This window comes from Bos indicus, chromosome 10 (genome assembly GCF_029378745.1).
Source record: "Bos indicus isolate NIAB-ARS_2022 breed Sahiwal x Tharparkar chromosome 10, NIAB-ARS_B.indTharparkar_mat_pri_1.0, whole genome shotgun sequence".
NCBI lineage: Eukaryota > Metazoa > Chordata > Mammalia > Artiodactyla > Bovidae > Bos > Bos indicus.
Genome location: NC_091769.1, coordinates 76,014,561 through 76,035,399, shown reverse-complemented (window position 1 = coordinate 76,035,399; position 20,839 = coordinate 76,014,561). Strand labels below are relative to the sequence as shown.

The 20,839-nt window shown below is 37.4% G+C and overlaps 1 protein-coding gene across 9 annotated transcripts in view; it reads right to left on the bottom strand.

The window, feature by feature from the left end:
- Positions 1 to 20,839, bottom strand: part of SYNE2 (spectrin repeat containing nuclear envelope protein 2) — a 325,236-nt gene that overhangs the window by 158,896 nt on the left and 145,501 nt on the right. For all 9 annotated transcript variants that reach the window (XM_070796701.1, XM_070796700.1, XM_019969038.2 and 6 more), the window contains 11 exons: positions 19,794 to 19,994; positions 18,810 to 18,981; positions 18,165 to 18,277; positions 17,085 to 17,287; positions 16,246 to 16,365; positions 15,856 to 16,147; positions 14,636 to 14,787; positions 13,418 to 13,727; positions 12,068 to 12,232; positions 8,992 to 9,333; positions 481 to 636 (listed from right to left, as the gene is read on the bottom strand). In XM_070796701.1, coding sequence (XP_070652802.1) covers positions 481 to 636; positions 8,992 to 9,333; positions 12,068 to 12,232; positions 13,418 to 13,727; positions 14,636 to 14,787; positions 15,856 to 16,147; positions 16,246 to 16,365; positions 17,085 to 17,287; positions 18,165 to 18,277; positions 18,810 to 18,981; positions 19,794 to 19,994 — 2,226 coding nt within the window. The remainder of the gene's footprint in view (positions 1 to 480; positions 637 to 8,991; positions 9,334 to 12,067; positions 12,233 to 13,417; positions 13,728 to 14,635; positions 14,788 to 15,855; positions 16,148 to 16,245; positions 16,366 to 17,084; positions 17,288 to 18,164; positions 18,278 to 18,809; positions 18,982 to 19,793; positions 19,995 to 20,839) is intronic.

Here is a 20,839-nt window from a genome sequence, read left to right as displayed (position 1 = left end):
GATCATTTTTCAAAACATGATCATCTACTGGATTTTTGGATGCTTTTCCATGGCTATAAGTACATAAATACATAAACACAGTTATGCAAACACAGCTATAAAAATGAAGAAGGAATACCCCATAATATTGATAATTAAGACAAACAAGAGGAATTTGTCAAATGCAGGAAAATAGATATGACTAAAAAAAGGAATAATGACAAGCCAGAATCTCCAAATTTTATCACTGAATAAGTAAGTTTTTAGGAACTTTTTGGAAGAGAAAGACTAATGTTCATTAAACTCTTACACTTTTTAAATGGAAAGATTTATACAACTTACTGATTAGTACATAATTATATAGTTACCAAATTGATCATCAGGCAAAGGTTAAATAAGATTTTTCATTCTGTGCAAGCAAGTTTTTGGTAATTAAAATATATTGTATTGCACTAGATAAATGATGCAATCATGTTGTCAGTGTTTTTCTTGTTTCCATACCTCTATCTCCTTTAATTGTTCATTTCTTAACATAACATCTAATTCTAAAGGTTGATTTTGCAGCTCATTGACTTTCTGCTCATCTTCAGTGTTTTTCATGCTTTCTTGAACATCAAGAGAAAGTTGTCTTGACAAAATCATTTCCAAAGCTGAATTCTGAAAACATAAAAAGATTAATTGCTAAATAGACTAACTTCCAAATGAATAATTTTTATTTTTCTTGGTGAAAAAATTCCAGTTTCTTCTATTTACTCACATTAAAGACTTTTCAAAAGTATATTTTTGCCACGACCAAAGTGGATTTTTCCATGCAATATTTAATGACAATATTTAGTATCTTCCATGCAATATTTAATACCAAGAAAAATGAAACTTTTTTTTTACAAGATAGTATAGGATCTAGCATTTCTCAATTATATGCTGAGGAATAGCTACAGTCTTAAAGAAAGAAACAGATATGAAAACAACAAAAGTTCCAAAGTGCATACTTAGTATTCACCATGATGCAGAGGGCTAGTTTAGTAAATAGGCATTCAATGGTAACAACTGGTAGTTAAAAACAGTAAGTGGAGAGATGAAAGAAATGCCAAAATTTCATGCATTAAAAATGTCATGCCGTAAACCAAGTAACAGTAAGAATACCAATTCTGGGTATGGCAGAACAGGTTATATAGAGGGTAATTTGATCTTTTCTAAAAGCTCTAAGAACTCGAGGTTCTCAATAGGATATACAGAGATGGCATTTCAACTCAGTTATTTATTTTTTCAACAAACATTTGTTGAGCACTTATATATACCAGGTTCCACAGCAGTAATTTTAAAACATTTCACATTATTTTGCTAAGGTAGTAGATTTCATTTTCAGGTTACTTTATAAGTGAAATATCATTTAAATTTGCCATATACTTTCATGTCAGTAAACATCCAGTCTGTACCAAGTCTGTGAATAAAATATATCCAAATCTCCAAACATGGCAGAAATTATTTAAAAAATTGTCTTAAAAATACAGCCTAGATAATAATGTTACGATGTTAACAATGGGAAAAACTGGGTAAGAGATAAATGAGAACTATCTGTACTATCTTTGCAAGTTTTCTGTCAATGTGAAACTATTAAAAAATCAGGGTTTATTTAAATAAAACAGATACCGTCTGGAGCTTCACCAATACTGATTGGTAAGAAAATTCAGTTGACCAGTGTTACTGGTTTTGAAGTATCTGCTTGGCAGTTAGCACAGGACACTTCTTCTAAAAGGCTGTAAATAAGTGGGATGATTTTGCCAATTTCCTCCATTTCTAACAATTTATTCATGAGAACTATGGTTAATCCCCATGGAAGGTAGGATCTCTGCATGGGATGGGGGACAGGGAGGGAGATCCAGGAAGACTGTGAGAAGAGGGGGCGTTGGTGCCACATCACAGATTTCTGCACCATAAACTGAAGTCCTGTGAGGGCGAAGCCTGTCTCTTTGTCACCTGATGGCTACTGTTACTTAGTACCCCAACAAATCCACCTGCAGGGCAAGAGCTCCTGAGCTAAAGACATAGACACTAAACCCAGGAAATCTTCACTCCTTATCAATAATTTATTAGGAATTCAGAGCCCTGGTCTCTCTTACCTGATGGACCAGTCACTGGACTAGCCACATTTATAGCTTGCTATTTGTACTCAGCCTTCAGTGGTCAGAGAGAGCATCCTAAAAAGCCTGAAATCACCCCAAAACACCATTTGTTTACCAAATCCAAAAGCCATGTTTCCACTTTGGCAGAAAATCCAACAGAATCCCTCAAAGGAACATTTTAAATTTAAAAAGTAACATTCCTTTGTGCACACCCCAGAATTAGAACACAGACACCTGCCCTGATTGGCTCCTGGAAAGATTCTTTTGTAACCAGTCATCTTTTGCTCCTCATCTTTAGCTCTATTCTGATTTTCCAGACTCACTTGAAACATCTTATTTTAAACAATAAACAATAAGATGTTTCAAATATAATGCATTATATTTGAATATATAATATATATAATTATTATATATATTATATATAATTATACATAATATATATAATGTATTCTTTTCATGTATTAAAAGAATACAATATCATGGTTACTCATTACCCATGACAAGGATATAACTGATATAATTTTCCATATTAAAAATACAATTTAAAGTCCAGTCCTCACTTCTTTTTCATCTATTCTTCCCTAGACCTAACCACTATTCTAAATCCACATACACTTGTCTTTATACTTTGACTACATATGTTAATATTCATACAGTATTATTTTATGTATTTTTAACTCATAAAATTGGAATCACATATATATTATTTTATAACTTATTTTCTTCATTCAGCAATATGATTTGAGGTTTATCATGGTGTCAGATATCATTGTGCCAGATAGCATATTAGCATATTAAACCTCAATTAACAGCCCATGTAACACACTTGATAAAATTGGGGGATAGACCGCCAAACATCAAGCTGGGTAGAGACGAGACTGGTTCTAATCCCAACTCTTCTAGAATGAGAATTTGGCTGATTAACACCTTCTGATGTCAATTCCCTAACCCGAAACACAGAGTTAGGATAGAAATTTTCTAAGGTTCCTCAGCCTAATATTTTAAGACTTTGAAGAATGTCCTCAAATGCATGTTGCTCCTAGATGTTAATACCATTTATACCATGTAAGTCACTCCTGTACAGAAATAAATTTTGGATTGAGAATAATACCTCTAGAGCAACAACCAAGATTTGCATAGTGGCCAGAAAGCAAAGTAATATACTTGGAAGACAGAGTTGACACACGACCTAACTACATGTTCCAAGACAAAAATTTTTCTACTGACTTACTAGGATAACCAACACCAGAAATAAACATCATTTACCCCAGGAATGAACTCTCTTTCTTCCTCTTCATTCTAGTACTGACTTCCCTGAGTTTCTGGTCACTCAGCTACAGCTGGATGCCTTGCATGTTTTATGTCTATGATCATCCATGTTCATTTAAATACGGAAATTATAAACACTCAGAAAATGTTAAAAAGAACAAAAAATGATTCAGACATACTGACTGACAATTATACCCAATAACAAAGACATTCAAAAAGCAATCATAGAAAAAAGGTGTTTTGTTTTTTTTAGGCATATTTATGCCATGAAGGTTGACATTTGGGAAGGAAGGGACAAGAAAGATCATTCAATATGGGTTAGGCTATAATGCTGCTTTATGAGTTTTTAGAAAAATAATAAGAGAAGAATGTATCAGTTACCCTGTGTTTCCTTTTTATTATTTCCTTTTATGACATGTAGAATCCTGAGAGATTACTCAGACCTCACTTTTTATCATATCCTAATTTGTAACCCCACTTAAGTTATATAGGAAGGGGGAGATGGAAGGTAGTTTTGTATTTTCATATTTAAAAAATTTTAGAAATTCACCTCTGTAAAAATATACAGTATGATCTTGGATCATAAGCACCTACACCCTTCAGACTGCATTTTGTAATTTCTTGTGCCTCTAAGCCTGCCTTAACATTTTTGATATTAAAGAAAAAGTCAGCCAAAGGTCTGATTCTAAAATATCCCTTGAGTGAGTGAGTGAGTGAAAGTCAGTCAGTCATGCCTGACTCTTTGCAAGCTCATGGACTATACAGTCCATGGAATTCTCCAAGCCAGAATACTGGATTGGGTAGTCTTTCCCTTCTCCAGGGAATCTTCCCAATCCAGGGATCGAACCCAGTCTCCCACATTGCAGGCAGATTCTTTACCAGCTGAGCCACAGGGAAGCCTAAGAACACTGGAGTATGTAGCCTGTCCCTTCTCCAGCAGATCTTCCGGATCCAGGAATTGAACCGGTGTCTCTTGTATTACAGGCAGATTCTTTACCAACTGAGCTATAAGGAAGCCCACGTGTCTTTACTGGGGCTAAGTAAGAAAGTATTACAAAATTCAGATTTGTTGTTCTGTCACTAAGCTGTGTCCAGCTCTTTGCGACCCCATGGACTACACCACATCAGGCTCCTCTGTTTTCCACTATCTCCTGGAGTTTGCTCAAATTCATGTCCACTGACTCGGTGATGTTATCTAACCATCTCATCCTCTGTCACCCCCTTTTTCTTTTGCATTCAGTCTTTCCCAATATCAGGGTCTTTCCCAAAGAACTGGCTCTTCACATCAGATGGCCAAAGGTTCCAATAAATTTTTTTTTATAAAAAAAGAGGTGTTACATATACACAATGGAATATTCAGTTCAGTTGCTCAGTTGTGTCCGATTCTTTGCGACCCCATGGACTGAAGCATGCCAGGCCTCCCTGTCCATCATCAACTCCTGGAGCTTGCTCAAACTCATGTCCATCTAGTCAGTGATGCTATCCAACCATCTCATCCTCTGTCATCACCTTCTCCTCCTGCCTTCAATCTTTCCCAGCATCAGAGTCTTTTCCAATGAGTCAGTTATTCACATCAGGTGGCCAAAGTATTGGAGCTTTAGATTCAGTCTCAATCCTTCTAATGAATATTCAGGACTGATTTCCTTTAGGATTGACTGGTTTGATCTCTGTGCTGTCCAAGGGACTCTCAAGAGTCTTCTCCAACAACACAATTTAAAAGCATCAATTCTTCAGCACTCAGCTTTCTTTGTGGTCCAATTCTCACATCCATACATGACTGCTGGAAAAACCATAGCTTTGACTTGACAGATCTTTGTCAGCAAAGTAATGTCTCTGCTTTTTAATATGCTGCCTAGGTTGGTCATAGCTTTTCTTCCAAGGAGCAACCATCTTTTAATTTACCCAACCATTAAAAAGAATGAAACTAGAACACTTTCTAACACCATACACAAAAATAAACTCAAAGTGGATTAAAGATCTAAACATAAGACCAGAGACTATAAAACTCCTAGAGGAAAACACAGGCAAAACACCCTCTGACATAATCTGATTATGCAGGATCCTCTATGACCCACCTCCCAGAGTAATGGAAATAAAAGCAAAAATAAACATATGGGACCTAACTAAAAAGCTTTTGCACAACGAAGGAACTATAAGCAAGGTGAAAACACAGCCTTCAGAGTGGGAGAAAATAAGAGCAAACGAAGCAACTGACAAAGAATTAATCTCAAAAAATACAAGCAATTCCTGTAGCTCAAGTCCAGAAAAATAAACGACCCAATCAAAAAATCGGCCAAAGAACTAAACATTTCTCCAAAGAAGACATACAGATGGCTAACAAACACATGAAAAGATGCTCAACACCATTCATTACCAGAGAAATGCAAATCAAAACCACAATGAGGTACCATCTCACGCCAGTCAGAATGGCTGCTATCCGAAAGTCTACAAACAGTAAGTGCTGGAAAGGGTGTGGAGAAAAGGGAACCCTCTTGCACTGTTGGTGGGAATGCAAACTAGTACAGCCATTATGGAGAACAGTGTGGAGATTCCTTAAAAAACTGGAAACAGAACTGCCATATGACCCAGCAATCCCACTCCTGGGCATACACACCAAGGAAACCAGCATTGAAAGAGACACATGTACCCCAATGTTCATCACAGCACTGTTTATAATAGCCAGGACATGGAAGCAACCTAGATGTCCATTGGCAGACGAACAGATAAGAAAGCTGTGGTACATATACACAATGGAATATTACTCAGCCATTAAAAAGAATACATTTGAATCTGTTTTAATGAGGTAGATGAAATTGGAGCCTATTATACAGAGTAAAGTAAGTTAGAAAGAAAAACACCAATACAGTATCAGATCAGATCAGATCAGTCACTCAGTCGTGTCCAATTCTTTGCGACCCCATGAATCGCAGCACGCCAGGCCTCCCCGTCCATCACCAACTCCTGGAGTTCACTGAGACTCACGTCCATCGAGTCAGTGATGCCATCCATCCATCTCATCCTCTGTTGTCCCCTTCTCCTCTTGCCCCCAATCCCTCCCAGCATCAGAGTCTTTTCCAATGAGTCAACTCTTCGCATGAGATGGCCAAAGTACTCAGCTTTAGCATCATTCCTTCCAAAGAAATCCCAGGGCTGATCTCCTTCAGAATGGACTGGTTGGATCTCCTTACAGTATACTAATGCATATATATGGAATTTAGAAAGATGGTAACGATAACCTTGTATGCGAGACAGCAAAAAAGACACAGATGTAAAGAACAGTCTTTCGGACTCTGTGGAAGAGGACAAGGGTGAGATGATTTGAGAGAATAGTATTGAAACATGTATATTATCATATGTGAAACAGATCGCCAGTTCAGGTTCGATGCATGAGACAGGGTGCTCAGGGTTGGTGCACTGGGATGACCGTGAGGGATGGGATGGGGAGGGAGATGGGAGGGAGGGTCAGGATGGGGAACACATGTACACTCATGGCTGATTCATGTCAATATATGGCAAAAACCACTACAATATTGTAATTAGCCTCCAATTAAAATAAATTTTAAAAAAAGAATGAAATAATGCTATTTGCAGCATCATAGACATTCTTGGAGACTGTCATACTAAATAAAGTAACTAGACAGAGAAAGATAAAACCATATATCATTTATATGTGGACTCTAAGATAAAATGAAACAAATGAATTTATCTACAGAACAGAAGTAGACTCACTGACGTAGAGAATGAACTTATGGTTACCAGGTGGACAGGACGGAGGGTGGGGATAGACTGGGAGTTTGGGACTGACATGTACACACTGCTATATTTGAAATAAAATGCCTTTCCATATTTAAAAAAAAGAAAAAAGATTCATGTTACAATAGAGGGAAAAAAAGGTGTTAAAAATGTTACTAGAAACTAAAACTATCTTCCTCTAGTACAGGCTTATGAAAATTATTTGAAGACTTAAGTCCCTTCATCTGCTTTTAAAAAGGAAAAAGCATTCTAATGAAGCAGCATGAATTATCATTAGCTCATCATTCAAGAATGAGTAAAAGCTTAATAAACAAAAATTTCTATTATTGGGTTGTGATCTTTAGTTTTCAATATACTCTACTGAATTCGGGTAGTTCACAGCCAACATGGGTCTGAGAAGCTAAACTTAGAGTTATTAAGCAAATCCACTTATCAATGTCACGTATTAGGATAGAAAAGTACTCAAGTATTTTACCTTTTTTACTTTTTACAGTTCTTTAAATACCATTAAGAAAGTTCCTTTTACAGATACAACTTCAAGAGTCTCATCACAGGGCCCTAAGCTTTTAAGACATACTTTGTTAGCTCGATCCAACAAGTGGGACTTCATGTCAGAGACATGTTCCATTGGCATTTTACCTTGTTTCTCATTTTAGGAAACCCTATCTGGCTCCTCTAGTCCTCCATGCACTTCTTCTCTCTTTTTTTGGCTGCACTGGGACTTTGTTGCTGCACATGGGATTTCTATAGTTGTGGAAGCAGGGGTGGTTCCTCTCTTCTTGTGCTGGGTGAGCTTCTCATTGCAGAGGCTTCTCTTATTGCAGAGCAGAGGCTCTAGGGCATGTGGGCTTCAATAGCTGCAGCTCTTGGGCTCAGTAGTTGGAGCTCACCAGCTCTAGAGCACCAGCTCAGTAGTTGTGCTGCATGGGCTTAGTTGCCCCAAGGTATGTGAAATCTTCCCAGACTAGGGGTTGAAACCATGCTCCCCTGCACTGGCAGGTGGATTCTTAACCACTAGACCAGCACAGGGAAGTCCCTCCATGTATTTCTGCTCTTGGAAGACAACAGAAGTGCAGATTCTCTTCATCCCCGTGTATCACATATTCCATAAAATGCTGACAATTAAAGGGCTAACTTTCGCTGTTGTCCCAATGGACCTTGGACTGCGAGAGGCTGCCAAACAAGGAGACTCTTTCAAGTGGAGTTTATTGGAAGGCTCTTTGTGCCTTTTCCATTTCAGTCTCTCACCTATGAGAAACCACTTTAAAAGCCACAGGGAAATATACCCATTTGGATGTTTAGAAAGAAAACAGAACGATATTCTTCTTTCTTCTCCCCAGGAAGATCAGAAGTCTGAATGTCATTATTCTCACACTAAATGACCTGACAACAGTTAAAAATACATTTGCAGTATAGGGTTAACGTAAGAAGATAAAGAAAGGCAGCTATCCTTCCATCCAGTCTCTGATTTCACTATGAAATCAACAACAACAAAAAAGACCCACCAAAATAGAGCTGTTAGATTTTTTTTTTCTTTAGAAAATGGGTAAAGTGTATTTTCTTTTGCCTTCTCTAATTTGCTTTTGAGCTCTTGACCCAAGAAATTGTATCTGATTACATATCAGAGAGAATAATAAACCTAAATTGATGACTGACATTTCTAACAGATGAACAGTAATATTTCACTGCTGAAATCCTGGACAGTTTTCTAAGGGCTCTTTTTACAAGTGAGCATCATAAATAGCCAGCACATTGAGGGTTTAATTACGAAATCAGGAGGCTTGATTTACGACCCTCTCTTCAGAGCCCAACAACACCTCTCCGTTCGCAGACATGATGTCTTAGAGCTGCAATTATAAGCACTAACCTTATTGATTTCCCAGTCTTCCTCCAACTTTTCCATTGCAGCTGAGTCCTGAGTGGACTCCTGTACATCAGAAGTGACCTGCTCCTCTCTGCCTGGCAGAGGAAACTTTGCTTTGTTTTCTGTTGAGCATTTTGATTTGAGAATGCTGTTGAGACAGTTTTCCATCTCCTGCTTAGCAGATTCAAGTCTGTTTTCCAAATCTTTTTGTTTACACTTCAGTGATTTTATATCATCTTTAATAATCTTCTGTCCTGCTGAAGATGTATTTTGCTTGACGGACTTTGCTAAAGTTAAAATCTTCTCTAACGGGCCATCTTGTAAATGGAGGCTATTCTCTAGGTCCTGTGAGCAGAGAAAAGATTGTCACAAAAGTATCACTGTTCAATTATCACAAAAGTTAGTTGACTTTTGTAAATTATAGAGTATTCTGCTTCACTAGTGGGAAGCTTTGTAAGAAACATATCAACCCATATCACAAAGAAGAAACTTTGGGCAAAATTTAAACTAATGTAGTGACCCAGATCAAATTCCCCAATAGATTTTATAAGATACTAGAAGATTTTACCGGAGAAGGCGATGGCACCCCACTCCAGTACTCTTGCCTGGAAAATCCCATGGATGGACAAGCCTGGTAGGCTGTGGTCCATGGGGTCGCTAAGAGTCAGACATGACTGAGCGACTTCACTTTCACTTTTCACTTTCATGCATCGGAGAAGGAAATGGCAACCCACTCCAGTGTTCTTGCCTGGAGAATCCCAGGGGCGGGGGAGCCTGGTGGGCTGCCGTCTATGGGGTCGCACAGAGTCGGACACGACTGAAGCGACTTAGCAGCAGCAGCAGCAGAAAATTTTATAAGATTACATTTATAAAAAGTAATGAAGAAAATGTTCACAACCCATTCCTAGAACATAGGAAATGGCCAACACATATTTGTTGAGTATATATTTTGTTCAAGATACTAATTAATATATAAATAATACTAAAATCAAACACAACCAAAACACTAATAAGTGCCTACTTTGTGCAAGGCCCTAAAAAGAATAAAATCATTTAGTATGTGCTCATATGAATCTAGTGCTAACATTTAAAATTCAGAGCAAAGCTTAAATCAATCAAATGCAATATCTTAAATATAGTAGGGACTCAATCAATATTTACTAAATGCTTAAATGAATGAGGCTAATTTGAGATCTCCAGACTCAAAAGGAATTTGATAAACTATAGCAGGTACAGATATTACTACTGAAACAGAATAAGCCTAAAAGTTACTAGGTGAACTATGCTGTATTTATTGCTCACTGTTCTAATGGACTACACAGTAAGTAAGCATTCATTCATGCGAGTAATATGGTCAAGTTTTAAAATTACATAGATGAGTAAAATATAGTCCCTTCACAATCCTATAGCCTAGTGAGAGTGACACAGTAGTAAACAGACCATTGTAAAAGAATGTGGAAAGATGTATGCTAACAAATACGCACAGGTCATTGAAACATTTTCAGCTGGAAGAAGGGAGTTCCAGATTGCATTTTGGATAGATACGAGGTGGCCATGGGCAAGCTGCACCAGCAAGGGTGACAGTGCAGGCAGGGAGCCTACTCAGACATCTAACAAACACAGGCATCTGTGAGACGAGGGTCTGCTCTAACGCAGCGGCCACGGGGGTAACAGCAGAGGGACCAAGTGTAGAGGTAACCCAGAGACGAAAGAGACAACTCCTGATGTCCCTCTAGGTTGGGCAGCCTAGGAAAGGATATCCAGGTTTCTGACCCACAGCCTAGAGAGATGGTGTAGATATCCAGAATCAGAGGAGAAGAAGCAGGGTCACTGGAAGGAGTCGGGGTATGGACAAAAGGAAGGAGATGACAAGTTATTTTCTGGACATGCTGAACCACAAATAACTAGGAGACACCCAAGTACAGAAGTCTAGTGGGGTCAGGAGACCCAAGAAGTAGCCCCCACTCTGTCATTTAGCTCATCATATATAAAATGAGGAATCTGAACTTGATAGTTTCTGAGATTCCTTCCAACTATAGCTCATGTCTTATACTTTTCTCAGTATCTGAGGTACCCAAACATGGGCTTGGACATGATGACCCTCAACATTTGTCAAATTATCACTGTTAAAAACGGAGGCAGGATTTCCCTGGTGGTCCAGGGTAAAGACTCTGCATTTCCACTGCAGGGGGGCTCAGGGTCAATCCCTCAGGGTTGGAAACTAAGATCCCACATGCCACATGGCCAAAAAAAGAGGGAGAGGGAGGTGGCCTTGTCAGAGTGTCAAGCTATTCTGAAGGGGGAGTCTTGCTTGATTCCCAAGCTCCTAAAAAGAAGAGATCAGAAATTCCCAAATTCAAGGCACTAGGGCTTCCTGAGACTCACCCCATGCAATCTCCAAAGGACTGTGAAAGCAGCATAGAAAAGTAAAGAACATACTTTACTGTTTCCTTCCAGAGGACACTGCATTTGTTGGCTGTGCAGTGAGCTTCAAAGGAATGTGTTTTGAGAATGCAGGTAAAGAGCTGCAATGCTTACTGTGTAAGGTGAGGGGTTGTTGAAGTGGTGAGGGTGGGAATTTTAAAAGCTCTCCATCTGCAGAGAACTCTAAGGTAGTCCATGAGTATGAAAATAAATAAGGTGAAAATTACACAACTCCCATCCACCTGTGATGAAGACTGAAAAACTGAACCATTTCCCCTTCGGCCTTATTGCGTTAGGTACACCATTTGATCACCTAGTTATCTCCTAGAATCACTGCACTTTTTTCTAAGACAGAGATCTCCAGCAGCTGCTGACTGGTCATGAGTGGAATTATCTCTGAGGGTCCAGAGGGCTGAGTACTGTCCAACTCAAGTGATAAATGGATTTGCTCACTAATGAAGAACATTTCCACTTTTCATGACCAGATAGGACTTTATCCAATAGTCATCTGAATAGCGTTTTCAGCATTTTAATTTTTCTTTTTTTATTTCTTTCCTTTCAGCATTTGAATTTCTGATCAAGAACACTAATTTGTCAAGTTGTGTTTAATATTGATTTTTTAAAATGCCTATCATTTCTGGATATTGCTTAATACCTGCAGTTTCTGCAGTTTTTCCTCAACTACTCTTTCATCTACAGGCCTATCAGAAAAACAGACAAATTCCTTAGCGATATAGTCCAATGCAGTGTTCAGGTCTGTGATGCAAAGCTGGTAAGAGTCGTGTTCTTGAACATGACCTTCTAGTTTCTGCACAGAATCCTAAAAACAAAACATTGACAATGTATGAATTAGATCTCTGAATTATCTCACTCAGAAAATAATTAAATTGTTCATAAATATTTATTTTATGAGGGTTCATCTTGAAATAGAAATAAGACCATAAATCATCCAGAGTTCTTAAGTAAAATTTTTAGTGTTGAGATATTTATTTGTTCTCCACCCCACGTTTCTTTGCTTTCATTTCACTCCCAAAAACAACTTGTCAGAGGTTTACAAAATGAAATGGCTACAAATTATATCACCAAATCACAAACATCCATAATAAAGCAGCTCCCTCGATTACCCTTCTCAGAAATGAGACTATGTGAAATCAACCTAACCTCAGATTCCTTTCCTAAGAATCAAACCCCAAAGTTGAGAAAAAGTAATCCTAACTCAAGAGCAAAACCACTTTCAAGTTCTCTTCCTGGAGTAAGAAAATAAGGTGACCACACCTGATCAGAAAAGCAGCAATTAAATAACTTACAGCCAAGTGAGCATAATCTTCACCTCCGCACAAATCCTGCTATCTGTATAAGTGAGATTTCTAACCCAGGTAATCCTTACACTGAATGCAACTTTCCATGTGCAAAGAATATAAATAATTCTCTTAAGATAATACTATGCTTCATGACAAAATGACATTTTACTTCTTAATTCTTTTATTGTGGATCATGTGGAAAGACTCAAGGGAGAAATCTGATAAAGTTTATACAGAATAATGGATACAACTATCACAATAGATGATGGATGGATGTGCGGATGGATAGATGGGTGAAGGCAATAATAGACTGATGGATGGATAGATGGATGCTGCATGGGCAATTTTGACACTACCTCTTACATAAAAATGCCTAAGGGAATTCCCTGGCAGTCCAGTGGTTAGGACTCCACATTTTCACTGCCGAGGGCCTGGAAAAAAATTTTAAACCTTCCAATCCCTGAAGAGGAGAACTTTGATGAAAGGAGATAACACTATCATCAAATAATACACACTAGATTTCTCTAGCAAAACTGACCAAATCGATTCCTCCATTTTGTGGAGCTAGCATTTGTATCTAAAAATGATACATTTCTAAAAGTTTTAGATTTTCCAAAAGAACCAAAAAATGGTCCCATACACAAATAGTACATAATTAAGCATACTGAGGATGATCACTTAAAGTTTTGTTTTGAGCATTTCACCTGCAGTTGCTGAAGAAGACTCTCATGTAGATGCTTGATTTCCAGCCACGGTTCTTCACTAAAGTTGGGATTTTTAGTGCACTCTAAGAGGTAATTCCCTTGAGATTTTAACTCCTCTAGTAAGAATGTTAAATCCTGTGCTTTCTGGAGGAACTTCTTATAAATTTTTAATTGAGCTTTCTTCTCCTGCAAACCAGGCTGCAGAGCAAAGCCCACTTCTTGTTTCTTTTTCAGTTCTGTGAGCATTAATCTCAGATCCTCCTTACTTTGCAAATACTTCTCGCCTTCTAGTAGAAGCTTTTCCTGATGGCTAAATTTTACAAAATAGTTTATAAATGAAATGACACAGCAAAACAAAACAGCATTTTGCAACATATAATACAACATGCATTATTATAAAAAGCATTAAAATAACACTACTGTACATTATTCCCAGAGACTTCTTTGGCATTGTAACATTCTAAATGGCCCTAAGTTTAACTCAGAAATCAAGATAAAAATTAGTTGTAGTATGATTTTAAAAAACTATTGTTTCCATTATATAATTTGATCTGAGGACAAAAGTTTAATAATTTAGATTTCAAACTAGTCCAGTTTTTATTATGTTTAAATATAATTATTCTGTGTTTTTCTTTTTCATTTAAGTAAAACAAATAAGCATGCAGTATATTGGCCAGCTAACTAGCTTATGCTTCCTACAGCTTGATTTTAATTTTGATCTGACTGCTTCCTTATAAAAATATGAAATTTACATTTCCACTGAACATTAAATGTATCATGATTTGATTTGATGTGAAAGGAGTTAAGAATTTTCACCAGAACTATGTTCACTTAATTCATACATTTATAAATGTTTCTCATAGCATATATATTTAAAAGCATAAACTATCCTACAGTAAAGTAAACACTGAGGTTGTCTCGGGGCAGGAGGTTTGGTACAGAAGGACTTTATTGAAGGTAGAAAGATAGGCAATGTTAATTTGTTACCAATGGTGGGTTGATGCACCAGTCAAAGTAAACAAGGAGTTATTACAGCATGTTTCATATCTGATCCAGAGAACTAGTCTCTGTTTCTGCCTCAACACTGTGGTTGTCCCTGACATTACTTTCTCTCCAACAGATATATTATATCTACATCCAGAAGGCAGACAAAACATACTTGTTATGGCTTCTCTGTGCAATGAAAAATCATGAAAATGGTGAAGGCATGCCCTTTACCTTAGATATGTGTTGGCCAAATGGAGTGTGTTGTCCCACTGGTTCTTGATATCAGTGAGGGTCTTTGGAACCACTGGAGTCTTGCTGCTCTCAGCCTGACTCATGATGGCCTGTATTTTAGCATCCCCTTCAGGTTTTAGTAAAATGATTTCCTAAATTAAATAAAAATGATCTTAAAATCCCATTCATACTACTTGGGGATTACATATGATATCTTTTTACTCATAAACATCATTCAGAGATTCTAACTGCGGAGTAGATTTCAAAATTTCCCTTTCACTTTTACATATGCCCCAAGCACAAAGATATCCTTCACATTGCATAGAACTGCTTCTCAGTAAACATCTGTCACGTTACCTACTCTCCTCTCGATTCTCAATTGCACTCAAAGAAATTATGTACAAAAAAACTCCCTGGCAAATCCTCCTCCCAACCTGCACCATTATTTATAAATAAAAAGTTGGGGTGACAACCTGAACAAGACGTCTTTATACATCTAAGAGTGGGTTTCCGGCTTCCTATAGGAAAATGCACAGTGTCACAGGCCCACTCCTGTTTCTCCAGCACAACATAATTAATTCTCATTCCCTGTACTTTGATTTTCCTCTTTTGCCCTAAACAATCAAGTTCTTCTCTTCTTAGAAACACTACTTCAGATTCACCTTCTCTGGAAAACCTTTCAGATGTGATCCCAAACACTTCTGACTACTTCTGTACGTCAAACTAACCCTTGAAACTTGACCATTATCTTCCTCCACAGTTAGTATCTGATAAACCAGGAAACACTCAACCCACTCAGGATCTAATACCCTTTAGGATCCATACATATCCACTCTGAAAATGAGCTCCTCTCCAGCCCTGACTTTGACATTGCCAATGCCTCTGATGTACTGATATCTATTCGTTTAACATCCTAGCAAACTCCTACCTGCTGCAGTTCTAATTTATAGTCTTTATTTCATATCTGCAGTCAATGAAGATGGATAATAACTGGGCACTGCTCTCACAAAGAGAGGATATACCTTTCCTTTCTATATGCGTTAAAATAATTTTAGATTCATCACAGGCCTTCTCTTTTGTAAGCTCAGTCATCTGAATTTCTCACCCAACCCACACTGATCCTATTTTCCATTAACAAACAAATATTTGCAACTTTCCTCTAAATCTTATTAAAATTGGAGTTCATCCTGACCTCTGACATTTAGTTTCCATAGTTATACCTTTATTTTATGGATTCTTTCCTCAAGTGGCATTTTGCCTTCAGATGAATTCAAAACCATAAGGGATTCTTTAATCCCTGTTATCCAATGAATTACATCATGTGCAAGATCATTAAAACTCTGGTCCTCGGCAGGAGGTAACTTATCCTCTTTGTCAGTTTCACATATTTGTCTCAATAATGTCTGGTATCTATCAATCAGATGTGTTGATTCCGTTACTATTTCTTCTTCCTCAGTAATCCCATATTGCTTCACAGAGTTGTTCAACTGGGCCATTGATTCGAATTGTTCTCTGTAAATTCCAAATATCATTGGAAGATTATAGGAGCCATGACACACCTTCAGAAACCATATCCCCAAGAAACACATTTTGTGCAAGATCATCTATACCTCTTTCTAGCTACAGCTTGGCAAAATAGCTCCGTTTTCTCTCGTGTTCCTTCCATTTCTTTCCATATTTCTTCTTGATTAGTCAACCACTTACTCAGGTTTCTGTGGTCATTATGGAGTCTAAAACAACATCACACATGTTAAAATATGAAATCAGCAAAAAGTGTCTATCTGAAGAAATCGTTGGCACCAATCTTGTAAGCCAACCAGGTTTTTTACATTTTATTTTTATTCTTTATAAAAAATTTTGTAACATTATTTACAAAATGTTACAAATAACAAATTTAGAAACAAAATTATAACATTAAAATCTGAATAATAACAGCATGTATTATAGTGGAATTCCAATAAGCCATAAATATATATCATAAGCTTCCCAGGTAGCTGAGTGGTAAAGAATCCGCCTGCTGATGCAGGAGACTTGCATTTGATTCCTGGGTCAGGAAGATCCCCTAGAGGAGAAAATGGTAACACACTCTAGTATTCATGCCTGGAGAATTCCATGGACAGAGGAGCCTGGCGGGCTACAGTCCCTGGGGTCACAAAGAGTTGAACATGACTTAGCGATGAGCATGAGCATGAGATATATCATAAAAAATAAGAAACAAACAGAAAATATTTTGGGGCTCTCCCCTGAACCTTTGCCATAATTTGAAGAATTCTCCAAACCTCTGTATCCCCAGTGTCAAACATGGGTTTGAAAGTATATATTTTATTTTTGAAATTCATGTGTATATATATCCCACTGCTAGCTGTACTGAGGCAGAGTACATATGAAGATTTTACATAAGTAAACTTTCACAGTAAGTTTACTATGAAAGATCACCTTTATTTCCTACCTCAGTAGCTGCTGCAAGCACTCTTCAAGCTCCTTTGCTCGTGCCTGGCATATGGACTCCATTTTTTCTAATTCAACTTCTTGACTTACGATCCAACTGTTAAGCTTCTTAACAGGTGCTTTGGGCAGATGTTTTTTCACATGATTCAGTACAGTTCCCACTTGCTGTATTTCACTGCCTCTTCCTTCAAGAGTCAAGAAATCCTTAAGAAAGACAAAAACTGAATTATATCCTACAGGCAAGCCTCAGTGTGGTCCCTGTCACCCCAGTGACACTTTTCCAAGATAGTACACAGACAAGCCATCTCCATAACTTCCTCTGTAAAAGAAGAGCTAGGAGATACGGCTAACTCCAATGGCAAATGATCAAAAGATGATTTATATTAGTTCTAGACTGTGTGTGCACATTGGCGTTTGCATCTGACTTTCCGGGAATCACATCAAGCAAAATGATGCCACCGTGTGGGTCAGTGGGAGTCAGATCGGGAAAGCCACATTCTGTTCAACTTCTCCTAAATATTTGAGCCTTTCTGGCAACCAATATGTAAAACCAGTCAGCCTATTTTCTACTTAACTTTGTCAAATCAGAATTTTATTTCAATGTCTGGGTTTCAAGGTTTGAGTATCAATTGCTGAGACCCATGGAATGAGCAAATTTAAAGAAAAGAAAAAAGAACTCTAAATGAAAAAAGCAGAAGAAAAATGATTCTGTCGATAAAGAATGGTTATCATCAAAGCAAGAAATATACTGAGAACATTTAATGCCATCAATAAGCTGGAGAGCATACCTTATCACCTAAAATACTTGATAATCTACCATAAAGTGATCAAGAATTGAGGGTGCCATACACATTTTAAATGCCCTATTAATGCCTCTTATCTCAGGCTACCTTCCACTCCACTCCCATCAGCAGTGTATTAAAATATTTGAGAAAAAGTCAGATTTTTTTGGTAAATATTACCTTTATGTAGGGAAATTACTAAGTCAAAATAACTATTATCTTATCTACTTATATACAGTTCTGCCTCCAGTATTTTAATTTTGATAAATTTTGAATGAAATTTATATATGTCTTCTTACAGAAAGTTTTTGTAGTTTTTGTTCCACACATTTCTTTGTTTCTGATGGTTCAAAACACTCCTTAAGGTTCATTTTAATGCTGCCAAACCAGTCATTAAAGTTCTTGCACTGATCTGTAGGAAAAAACAAAGGAAGCTGTATTTATTCAAAGATGACATCACCTACCTTGTTAAATTAAGAGATTCTGAAACTTGCTCCCCATGCCATACATACAAGTCACTGTGAAATGATAATAAACTAAAACCTAATTTTGAGGGTTAAAAGAACCTACACAGTAATTGTGGCATATTTTCTATACCAAACCTCCTTTCCAATCATACAAGACCCACACAGAAACCTACAGGGGCAGCCCGCTCACAGGCATGTCCCCAGACTCTGACCACAGTGAGCAGGTCAAACACTAGGACCCAGGTGCCTCTCCTTCATGAAATAAAGATCTGGGACTTGAACAAAAGGCATGTCTTTTATAATAGGCATACATCAGTGAGTGTTTGCTCCCAAAAGATTTATCTGAATATTATTTCCTTAAATAGGCTCTGTGCAACCATCATCTCTAAGTGAAGCTTAGATTAATTAGCCCTTGTGTTCACAGTACCTATTCACTTTTTAATATTCCCAGGAATAGTAAGGAAGCATTGCACTCACCATTCAGTAACTTAGAAAAGTGATCTTGCAAAACACTTTTTTTGGTATTAAATAAATCACTGACACTTTCATATTGCTTTTTTAATTCAGAGAGTTCAGGAGTCAGACAACCTATTTGATTCTCAAGTAATATCATACTGTGCTTCTGCTGTAGAATTTGTTGTTGAATCTCCTAAATATATAAACAAACAAACAACCAGTACTTAAAATGGGCTCAGTTTACACACAGAATATTAGGTATCCATTGTTTCTATTAAAACCTAGATAATTTTTTACTGGGTGGATTTGCTTTCTCTTAGATAATAAATGTATGTGCTTAGTCGCTCAGTTGAGTCTGACTTTCGTGACCCCACGAACTATAGCCTACCAGGCTCCTCTGTCCATGGGATTCTCCAGACAGGAAGCCATTCCCTTCTCCAGGGGATCTTCCCAACCCAGGGATCGAACCCAGGTCTCCCACATTGCAGTCAGATTCTTTACTATCTGAGCCACCAATAAATGTGGTGTATTTATAAATGTATTTTATAAATGTATTTTACAATTATGTATTTTACAGTTTCACCTTTTAACTAGAGAAGGAAATGGCAACCCACTCCAGTGTTCTTGTCTGAAGAATTCAATGGAGAGAGGACCCTGGTGAACTACAGTCCATGGGATCAGAGAGTCAGGCACAACTCAGCAACTTTCACTAACTCACTCACCTTTTAATTCCTTTGTGGGCAATAATTATTTGATATTTAATATGGACTGTAGCCCACCAGGGTCCTCTGTCCATGGTATTCTTCAGGCAAGAACAGTGGAGAGGGTTGCCATTTCCTTCTCCAATTAAAAGGTGAAACATACACAAATTGTTTTTCTGACTTTTCTCCCCAGGCTTTCATTTTTTTTAAAGTAATTATTTGTATTAATTTCAAAAGGATAAGACTACCAGAAATAAGTGTGAAAATAAATCTGAGCCACAGAAGAGAAGCAACCAGGAAGTACCTCGAGTTTAGTGAAGATCTCCAAGCTGTCAGAAGGCGACAAGGCATTTAAGAGAGACTCAGTCATTCCAATCTGGGTCTTGGCCTGGTCAAGATCTTCCCTTAGCTCAGCTGTGCTGCCGCTGATTGCACCACAGTGGGATCCTCCCGTTAAACACATTTTCACACGTTCTATCTTGTTCAAAATAGAAGACTCCATCACCTGAAATTATGAAACATATGAAGTACTGTCACGGATTTGATTTAACTAGATTTTAAGACAACTACATTGCTGAAGAATGAGTTGAAACTGTTCATTTCAATGTGAAATCACCTCTCTCTTTCTGATTTTTTCCTTGTTCTGCATGATGATACAACAGTTTAAATACTGCTGTTAAAAAAAAAGAGTAACATGAAAAACTGAAATTGACATTCTAATTTTTTTCTAAGAGAGTAACTGAATTCTTCCCCTTGAAACAAGTTTTATTTAGCATACCAGTTGAGGTACTATCTCATGGTACTCATTGGAAACTAATATTAAAACATATATAAAAAAGTAAGTAGCCAGCATTTACTGTTTATTATGTACACAGAATCATGGTAAGTATTTTATATACAAAATTCAGGCTTGAGAAGGATAAGCAACTTACCCAAGACCACAAAGTTGGCAGGTGGCAGAGCAAGGCCTTCCCCCAGAAAGTTTGACTCCAGAGCTCATGTTCAAGCATTTTTGCATTTTTATTTAAGTAAAAGTCTAACAAATCTCTCCATACAACAGAAAATCCCAGTTGGGGCAATCTCTCTGTTTCCCTGTCTAGCAACTAATAAACCTGGAATCATTGAGCCATATGACTCCATCCTAGGCCCAAGAACACTTATGAGGAAACCCTTGTTACTTTTCATGGGAGCACAGTAACATCTCCCCTTCCACACAAGAGGTCCGTGAAGTAAGTGAATTGAGAATAAAACAATGTAAAAAATTACTCATTCTAAATTGGAACAAATATAATAAATTATGCTGACTGTTAAAAATTTGGTTGGGCATGAATAAAGGTGAATCAAATAATG